The sequence below is a fragment of the Arachis hypogaea genome, chromosome 1, assembly GCF_003086295.3.
Source record: "Arachis hypogaea cultivar Tifrunner chromosome 1, arahy.Tifrunner.gnm2.J5K5, whole genome shotgun sequence".
Taxonomy (NCBI): domain Eukaryota; kingdom Viridiplantae; phylum Streptophyta; class Magnoliopsida; order Fabales; family Fabaceae; genus Arachis; species Arachis hypogaea.
This window is the reverse complement of record NC_092036.1, coordinates 22,599,383-22,609,422: the sequence shown is the minus strand read 5'-3', so window position 1 is coordinate 22,609,422 and position 10,040 is coordinate 22,599,383. Positions and strand designations below refer to the sequence as shown.

Below are 10,040 nucleotides of genomic sequence, written 5' to 3'. Positions count from 1 at the left end.
GTCAAAAATATTTTTTCGTCGAAGACATAAATATACATATACATACAAACCAAATACAATACCTTAAGATATATATATATATATATATATATATATATATATAAAACACTAGATTACAAACTTACATTTCATAATTTTCTATCTCTCTTACAAGCTTAATAAAGATAAAGGCGAGAAAAAAAAATAGCTAAGATAATACAAGAATACCGAATAAACAGAAAATAAACATAACTCTTCTAAAGTTTCGTCGTCCATATTCTGAAAAGGGATAACCTATAGGAGAGTGAAAACGTCGTCCTCGCTTGTTCTCACTATAGGATTACAAAAATTGCTATAACAAGATACGTAAAATACAATTATCATTTGAGTACAGTGATCATTGCTCGTCTCACTACAAGAAAAAGGCATATTTGTACCAAAAAATATTGTTACAAAACGTCGATATTTTGACACAATTTTTTTGTAACAAAAAATGGTCCATTGCAGTAAGTCCCGTTACAAAAAGTTTTTGTAATGAAAAATGGAACTGTTACAATTCAATACCATATTTTGTAACAATTTTTTCTGATACAAAAAATCAGAAGCCGTTACAAAAGTGGTAACAAATTTTGATCTTGAAGGTATTTTTTGTGCAATCAATTTTTTTCCTATCAAAAAAATTTGTTACAAAATGTAACATGATTTGGTAACATTTTTTTTCTTCAGTTACGAAAGCAAATAAATTATTTTGTAACAATTTTTTTTATTACAAATTACATGCATAATTTACTAAATTATTTTTTAAATTAACTAATATATTAACGCTTTTAATAAGCAAGTTTACATGTATATAATATACAAAAACATACATAAGTCAAACAAGATCCTTTTAGCTAAAATTGTCTTGAAACAAAATAACATTAGCTAGTGAGTACATTGATTAGTTCAACCAAAACATAAAAGTTCTAACATAGATTAGTGTCTCTATGCATCAAAACATTCTTGAGCCCTCAAGGTAGCATATGGTCACCATTTCAGCACTCCTGTAAATAAGAAAAACCGAAACCAAAAAGTTAGAAACAATATATAACACTATCTATAATTTTTCCACTAAGTTTTATCCAAACTATTTAGAAAAAATTAGGCAGAACCTCCCCTAAAACTTGGATATTTCCACCGTCCACGGTTCTAACAAACACAACCAATTCACAACTTGCACCCTTTCAAACAACACAATGCAGTTTAATTGAGCAACCAAATAGGACAACAACCAAATAGTGAATAATAAAACCCGAAGCTTCGAGCTTCCAACAACCGAAACAGTGAAGCACTTATCCGGATAATCAATCAATTGAGCTTAGCAACAGTTGAAAACCAAAAGTAATTAAATACCAACTTAATCAATTAATTGAATCAAAGATGAATATTGAAAATAGCTTAAAATAAATTCCGGCAGCATTTCAGCAGTAAATTTGCTTATTTCACAATTTCAATCAATCAATTCAAATTCCATATGAATTCTTTGACAGTTAAAAACACAAAAAATCATAATGAATTCATAGGAAGGAAGTAAATAAGCCAATTCCAGCAAGAAAACATGAGGAAACAATTAAAACCAATATAACCAGCAAGAAGCAAAGCAGCACTTAGCAGAACAGCAATCAATGGCCCATCATACAGCACCCAAAACAGTAAAATGAACAAAGGTAATGGATTTAGGCAGCATTCTATTCATTGAAGTCAATAACCATTACACTTGCAAGCAGCAGGGGCATAGTAGTTTATCCATTAATTCAACAGAAAATCAATCAAGTCAAACTAAATGATTTCAGCAACAAGTTTATCAATAAAACCAATCTCAGTTCAGCAACCATCATCTATTCCAACACAAACAACAATAACTCAGCAGCATTTTCTTTCTCATTGAATTTAACAATCATCCAATAAGCAAGCAATGAGGGAGAAAAATCAGCAGCAACCAACAGCAAGTATAGAGCAGCAATAACAACTGAATGTGAGAAATTATTCAACAACAAATGCACACACAAATACAAGGATTACTTAAATGACTCATCATGCTTATCCACATAAGTCTGCAGTGAAACCACTTACCGTTTCACTTAAGAGGCTTGTAACAACATCTTTTTTATCAACTTCTTTCTTATTCTCCCTTTCAGGCTCACTGTCAGTACTGGTAGGAGGTGGAAGTGTTGAAGCACCAAACATGGCTTCGTCATGAGCAGCTTGGATTTGTTCCTCCCTTCTTGCCTTGATAAGAAAATGGATTCAATCTATGTTTAGTCTTCCATACATAGATGATGCATGTATGTTAACAAGAAACAAAACTGACTATTCATGAATATAAGAAGAGGAATATACCTCTATTTTAGAATACTGGAAAATCTGGCCAATTTTCTTGACCAAGGAAGCATCATCTTCAGCCACTGCAGATAGGTGGGCAAATACAATCAGTTCAATTAAGTTTCAAGCTTCAAACCAAACCCCAAACCATTACTCATTATCATTTATAAGAAAAAATATCATTGGCATTCAATAATTAAAAGAATCACCATGACTAAGCAATGAACAATTAAAATGAACCTAAGATTTCCTCGTCAACAATGTAAAAACTGAAAGTTTACCCAATAAAACATAAGTACTGCAATATTACCCAATAAAACATAAGTACTGCAATATTTCCATGTATGTAGCTGCCAGTGGCACAGATATTGTGAACAGAAACACCAATTCCCCCTGTTGATTTGCTAATGACAGCACACTCCTTCAAAGTATCATATATTCCCTCTATACTATCATCTTTCATATATATGAGGAAGCAACTACTCAACTGTCAAGCATATAAAGATAGCTAATTAAATCAGGTCTCCAATGATCAGTTCACCAACAGTGGGAAAAAATAAAACACAGGCTCACAAAAAGACAGGGAAAACCTTACTTGGCGTTGGCTCCTTTTTGCATGGGTAAGTGAGGCGTAGATTTTTCTTAAGCTGGGTGCACTTCCACCAATTCTTTGTTTGCTTCCAATAATGGATGCCATGCTCTAACTATTTCTAACACTATGAAAAAGCTGCTATAGGAAAAACATAAGACGAATTAAAACAAGAAAAAAGAACAGCTGTAGAGGAAGAACAGCTGAGATGAACCATAAACCAGAAACCAGCAACCAAGCGACGCACAACAACTAGGGAACGACAACGTCGAGAACTACCAGGGAGGAAGAACGGCCGAAATGAACTAAACCAGTAGAGGCAGAGGTCCAGGGACCAGAGGAGCAGAGGAGCAGAGGAGGAGAGGAGCAGCACAAGCAGAAGTAGTTTCAGTAATTCAACAGAACAAAACAAAACAAAACAAAATAGAAGCAGTTTCAGTAATTCAACAGAACAACCAGCAAGGCAGCAACAATGAAATAAACAAGTCAACAACCAGCAGCAATCCATCAAATAGCTTACCATACTAAAGTTCAAAACTGAATCAAGGAATAGCTTACCATACTAAAGAGGTGCGACTAAATCGAGCAACCACAATAACAACACTTGCTGCAACAATGGAACGGCTCAGAGCAAGGGGCAGCAACGGAATGATGGCTCCGACGGTGGCGTACGATGGAGCAACTCACGATAAACAATCCCTGGCACAAACAATCTCAGCAACAACTCTTATAGTAACCAGGATTTTGACTGACAATGAGAAAAAACCAAAACAGGGCTAAAGCTTACCAAGGAGATGGCGGCTCCAATGGTGGCAAAACAGCGACGGAGCACAGCTCCTTGAATGGCAGGAGAAGAGGCTCACAGCGGCGGTGACAAGTGGCGATGAGGGTGACGATGGCAGGCTCGCAGCAGACGCGACGCCTCTACCTCTCTCTAGTTGGTTCTCTCTCAGCGTGGTGCTCTTCCTCTCGATGGCGATGCACACCTGCGACTCCATGGATGGCGACAGAGCTTTGGCGGCACAACCCCCAACTCGTGACAGTAGCGGCGACGGTTGGACAGAACTCCCATTCCTCGCGCAGCTCTCTCTCTCGACGTCACCTCCCTCTCGCGCGAACTCTCCTCTCGGTGGAACTGACAACGATGACGACCCAATAGTGACGGTGACGGCTCGGTGGCCCCAGTGGCGATGACGAGGCTCGGCGGCCCCAGTGGCGACGGCGACGAGGCTTGGCGGCGGTGACGCGTGATGGTGGTGTGGACAGCTCCTCCCCCGACGCTTTCTTCCTCTCTCGGATCCCCCTCTGCTCTCATCCCTTTCCTTATTTTCATTTCTCCTTTCTTTCTGTTTCAGAGTGTGTGTGTGTGTTGTGCTGCTGAAAGGGAAAGGTGAGAGTAGTGTTGAGGTGTGGGGAGAGGTTGCAAGGCGATTAAGGTTAGGTTAAAGGGGTTAGGATTTGTTTGTTTAAAAATGATTTAGAAATTTAGGTAAAATTATATTGGGAATTAGGGTTAGGGTTAGTTTAATTATTTTTAAAATATTATTTTATTATTAATTTATACATTATTTTTAAATAAATACTAATTAAAATAAAATTAGAGATATATAAATTAATTTTTTTCATAAAATTTAAAGTATTGAATTTAAAAATTTTAAATATTTAAATCAAATCATATAAATTTTTTATATTTTTTAATTACTAAAACTTTAAATAATAACTAAAAAAATATTTTGTTTAAATGACTTATTATTTAATTTTTAAAAGAATTTTAAACTTAAAATATCATTAATTTGACTTAAATATTTTTAGTAAAATAAATTTTTGAATATAAAATCTTAAATAAATATAATAAATCATAAATAACTCATTATGTTAATTTTCAAAAATTCAAAGTCTTACATTTAATATGTTAAAATAAAATTTTTTATTAGTTGCAAAAAAATCTTTGAATTTTGTGACAAATTAATAACTTGTTATAAAAATATTGTATTTTGTGACAAATTAATTTTTTGTTACAAAATATTTAGACCTTTTGAAACAAATAGATATTTTGTTACAAAATATTTTGAATTTTTGCAACAATATAATCTTTTGTTATAAAATATTATAATATTTTGCAACAAAACAAGAGTTCGATACGAAAGCCAACATAATTTGTAACAAAAGAAATCACGTTGTTACAAAATATTAAAATATTTTGTAACAAATTTTCTTGTTGTTACAAAATATTCTTATTTTGTAATAATAACTAATTATTGTTACCAAAAAACCATAATCTGTAACAATTTTAAATTTGATACAAATTTTTTGTTACAAATGCTCCATTTTCTTGTAGTGTCTTATGAGTCTTCCCAAAAACTTTGGGACACATTCGAAATCCAGAAAATCCCTTTTTGAAGACTTGATAAATTTCTCAAATATTTTAAAACAAAACCTTTTTCCTTTCTTGTAAAATCTGAAAAGTTTTTCCTAGACAGTATGAATGACCAACATATCCCAAACATAGGTTCAATTAAGTCTATGCTGTAAGACTTTGATTTTTTATACTTTTCTAGACCGCAACCATGAAAGTAGTTACCTACGCGGTATAAATGATTATCCTGTTCCAAACATAGGTTCATTAAGTCTATGCTGAACCGGTCAGATACTTTATACAAAACTAGAACTCAATATATCAATCACGGCCTCAAGTCCATCCAATCCAACACATCCCCCAGCTCAAACAACTCAATCATCAACCAATTCATCACAAACCAACCAATCAAACACAATCACAATTAATGTAGTTCAAACATAATCAATAGCAATTACAACAATTATAGCAGTTAGCAGTTAACATAAGTATTCACATAGGCAAACTAATTACAATATGCACACCAAAACAATGTCACATAAATGCATATGATGCATGCCTCTCCTACTGGCTATGAGCTCACGCGTCGGTTACGTTACCAGACCCGATTCGGATAAGCGGGATCCAACCACCGTCCTTACCTGTAGGTCCCATAGACAAGCGGGATTAAACCACCATCCTTGCCTAGGAACACGCAAGCGGGATCAAACCACCGTCCTTGCGCGGGCGCTGCACCCTCGACAAGCGGGATTAAACCACTGTCCTTGCCAGGTGCCAGCGACTTATCAACAATCTCATCTCAGCATAAGCAGGACGAACCCGGCCCTTATGCCTACCAAACCATAACTCATCAATCTTGAGAACATCCATAATCAATCAGGCTCAATAACTTATTTCAAATTCATTCTGGCCCATTTTCTTTTAAATAACAAACGTATTCAATTCACATCTTACCGAGAATCACTTTTCAAAACGGAGTCACTTTCCACATGTTTCCAACACTTCCAAAAAATTACAAAACCATGCCAAATTCAAAATCTCTTTGAAAGACTCAAAATCATTCATTTCTAAATCAAGATTTGGTCATAAAATTTCTCGGTGGAGTCTCAAGACTTCAGGAGAAAATAACCTAACTCATTTCTTAAATTTCTTGAAAACCTCCGAAACCTGAACTTCTTGATATGAATAATTAAAAGTAGAATTTAAACTAAAAACTAAGTCATGTATCCAAATATTCCGAACCAATTTCAAAACCACTAACTTAACCAAAACCAAATCATTTAAACCAAACACCAATTTTTAGTTTCATTCTCAAATCTGTTTCCAAAGGCTCGAAAAGTGTTTCAGTGTCACTAAATCAAAGTTTCAGAAAATACTTCAACCTTTTCGTAAAATGTTGTAAAGTGAAATTAGTTAATCGAGCTCCATTAAAACTCCTTCAAAATTTGTTTATTTGATCAAATTCCAAACTTGATTATTTTCATCTTTAAATCGACTTTAGAACATGGTTCTCTTCTAAAATAGTTTACATTCAAAATATAATAATTTTCTTAATAAAGGGGTTCAAAACTAATTCATTTATCGGTAATACAGTTCAAGGCATAACCCATTCTCTTTTTAAAATACCGTATGAAATAAAGTTTCAGATTTTATAGAAATTTTGGCAGCATCTCCCCTAAAACTTGGACTTTGCCACCCTGTCCGGGTCCCAACCAAACCAATCCTCAACTCTTTCCAACAGGTTCAAGACCAAATCAATTTCCAATAAAACAAAAACTCAACTTTTAGATTATCACAAACCATTTCAAATCAACCAATCCAGAAATCTCCAATTTATCAAAAGCAGACATTATTTCAATCAAACAGGCAACCATATTCATTCAAGACAAAATCAGAAATACGTTTCGCACAGCATTTCTATTTATAATAATTTCTAATTTAAAATAAATTAGTTTGTATAAAAAGCCCCTACCTCGACTCGTTGAAAACATAACCCAAACGCATCAACCGAACTCTTTCCTCTCAGGCCGGAACCAACTACAACCACAAACTCAGTCCCTTATCACTTTTGCAGCACTTACAGCAACTTAAAAGCGGCATTCAACATACAGAACTCGAACCTACGTTACCAAAACTCATATTTATTAACCAAACACAACAGAATACTAACACGAGGCTTTTCGAAACATACTTACTTACCGAAATAACACAATGAGGCAGCTACGATTTCGAACTGATCCGGCAACAGCTTCGGTAGCGGCCAGAAGCTCCGGTAGATCAACTATAATAACCACGGAGCATCAAAACCTTCTCGAAATTCCAAAAGAACTGAAATCAAACTTAAAAATATTACAGGCGGTGGAACTCAGCGGCAGCAGAGGCGTTCCTGGTGGCAGAGGCTCGGCCCAGAGCTCCGGCGGTGGTCCCGGAAGTCACAGAACTACTCCCGGCAATCAGAAACACAGAGACACAGCTTCCTTCTTCGGCAGCGACACCTGTGGCGGTAGGAGCGGCGGTGGCTGGTGCAGGTCTCCCCTCTCTCTGCTCCCGTGCTTTTTCTCCCTCTTACTCTATGTGGTTGGACAGCCTTCTCGACGGCACGGCGGCAGCGACTCCACACGTGGCGGTGACAGTGTCGGCTTTGCCTCCCTCCACGCGCCTCAATCTCCCGTCAGTCTCTCTCTCACCCATCACGACACTTTCTCCAATGGCGAATCGGCGGCTCTGTGGTGACGATGTGGCAGGATGCGATGGCAGCTGAGCACGGCGGTGCATCCACACGCGATTGTGACACTGGCGGCGTTGGCTTCCTTTGGCGACGACGAAGACGGCATGGCTGTAGCGGCTGCGCGACGCGACAGGGACTGGGCGGCTCCTCCAGCATTGCATCTTCTCCCTCCTCCTCTCGGTGACAGAGGCACGACTCATGGCTCCGTGGACGGGATGACCATGGCGGCACGGATTGGGTAGCAGCAGCGACGCGGCCTCCTTCCTCTAATCCCATTCTGCTTCATTTTTTCCTTCTTCATTGCAGCATTGCTGCTGCTTCTGGTTGTGTTGTGTGCTGCTGCTGAGAGTAAAGAAGAGGGGTTGGGGGTGTGGCGGCTGAGGGTTAGGGATTAGGGTTTTATTTTTTGAAAATTAAGGTTAAGCTAGGGGTAGTTTTGTAATTTTAAATAAAAGTGGGGATAATATAATTATTAGGAATAAATTTTAATCTAACAATAATAATGTATAAAAATGCTATTTGTTCATCAATTTTACAAATTACTTTCAATAAAATGTTCAAATTCAAAAATTAGAAATAATATAATTAATTTTTCTATTTTCCAAAATAGCAGTATTAATATTTTTAAAATATTAATTATTTTGTCCAAATCATGTAAAATTCCTATTATTTCATAACTACCAACTTTGTAATTAAATATTAAAAATAATCCAATAATCATAAAATTTGATGAAATTCTGATTTAAATAGCCAAACCTCATTATTTTCGAATTTTTATAATTTTAAATCATAAATAGAAAAATAATCCATAAGTATAGAGTTTGGATAAAAATCTTAATTTGTTTCAAATTCAATTAATCAAAATTGCCTTTAATTATTTTCAATAAAAATGATTTTCCTGAAAATAAAACTGTAAATAATTATATGATTTGAGATTAGCTTAAAATAGGACTTTTCAAAAATCTTGGATCTTACAACTAAAAACTTTGCTAATCACACCTCTTACATTCTAATTGAGAATAATATTTAAAACAAGATAGAAAGATAGGAGAACCATCAAAAACCACATCTTCTAAGTCGTAAGGCAGTACCTAATTAATCTGCATCTCCTCTTCCTTTAACCCCTCCGTGGATGGGATAGTGAAATTTATGCCTTCTAAAACAATATCTTTCATTTTTAAGTCTCTTGTTACATTCTCTCCTCACCTTGCACTATTGGATCAGGAGATTTTTTTTGTGGAGGATTAGTCTGCTAAGAAATGTCACCTCTTCCTCCATGTGATCTATAGTTGGAATTTTATAATTATTTTCTTGCCAATTATCTTGATGGTGATTAAATATTTTCCCTTGCATTGTATTGCTTTGATTTAGTCCATCTTCTTTACTTTCATTTGTATCATTTGGATGACCTATTTTTTCCTAACTAATTTTACAGCATGGTTCTGTGTAAGTTCCTTCAAAATGTCCCGGTTATCTTCTTGCTTTTCTTTTTGTTTTTGGTTCATGTTGTTTGTCGATTTAGTCTTTAGTACTTCATTAGCTGTCTTCCTTTGTGTTTTTGGTTGTTTCTTCTAATCTTGTGCTTCCATGGTTGTAGCTTCTTTATTTTTGCTCTCAACTTCTTCTACCTCTAGCAGCTGCAATCTGGAATTACTTATATTTTTGCCCATTGCTTTGCTGGTTCCTGCTCCATTTTTGTTGTCACCCTCTTTTTCTCTCTTTTTTTTTTCATCTTTTTGATCTTTGAAAAATCATCCATGACTCAAAATTATCACTTGGATGTTGTACAATTTGTTTTCCCTTATCCTTTGCTCCATTATCTTCCTTTTTCTTACTTTTTCATATTGGCCATCTTGATTAAATATAATTCCACCTTCTCCCTACTAATTTTCTTCAATTTCACTCCCTTTTTATTTCATTCTCATTATACAGTTTTTTTGGTTATGGTTAGTTTTTTCATATAAGAAACATATTTGGTGTAGGCCCTTGTATTCTACTTTAAAATCATCATCATTAATCTTATATTT

General features: G+C 35.4%; 1 protein-coding gene across 27 annotated transcripts; it reads right to left on the bottom strand.

Annotated features, from left to right (window-relative positions):
- Positions 1 to 764: 764 nt before the first annotated feature.
- Positions 765 to 8,433, bottom strand: LOC112800715 (uncharacterized). 27 transcript variants are annotated; one of them, XR_011862043.1, is made up of 11 exons: positions 7,639 to 8,433; positions 7,485 to 7,566; positions 7,258 to 7,405; positions 3,717 to 4,306; positions 3,488 to 3,628; positions 3,177 to 3,234; positions 2,936 to 3,067; positions 2,651 to 2,827; positions 2,359 to 2,423; positions 2,092 to 2,247; positions 765 to 1,022 (listed from the first exon to the last, which is right to left on the bottom strand). XR_011862043.1 is itself a non-coding variant. In XM_072196509.1 (7 exons), coding segments are annotated over exons 4-7 (231 nt in total). In that variant the 5' UTR covers positions 2,937 to 3,067; positions 3,177 to 3,234; positions 7,258 to 7,405; positions 7,485 to 8,396; the 3' UTR covers positions 765 to 1,013. The 27 variants fall into 27 exon arrangements, 6 of the variants coding, with proteins under 6 accessions (XP_072052610.1, XP_072052606.1, XP_072052615.1 ...); XR_011862033.1 differs by having other exon boundaries at positions 2,936 to 3,234; XR_011862036.1 differs by having other exon boundaries at positions 2,936 to 3,070; positions 7,485 to 8,399.
- Positions 8,434 to 10,040: the final 1,607 nt, after the last annotated feature.

Coding starts and splice junctions, on each gene's coding strand:
- LOC112800715 (XM_025843123.3), bottom strand. Junction 2,248..2,358: donor TCCAGTATTCTAAAATAGAG/GTATATTCCTCT, acceptor TTTCTTATCAAG/GCAAGAAGGGAGGAACAAAT.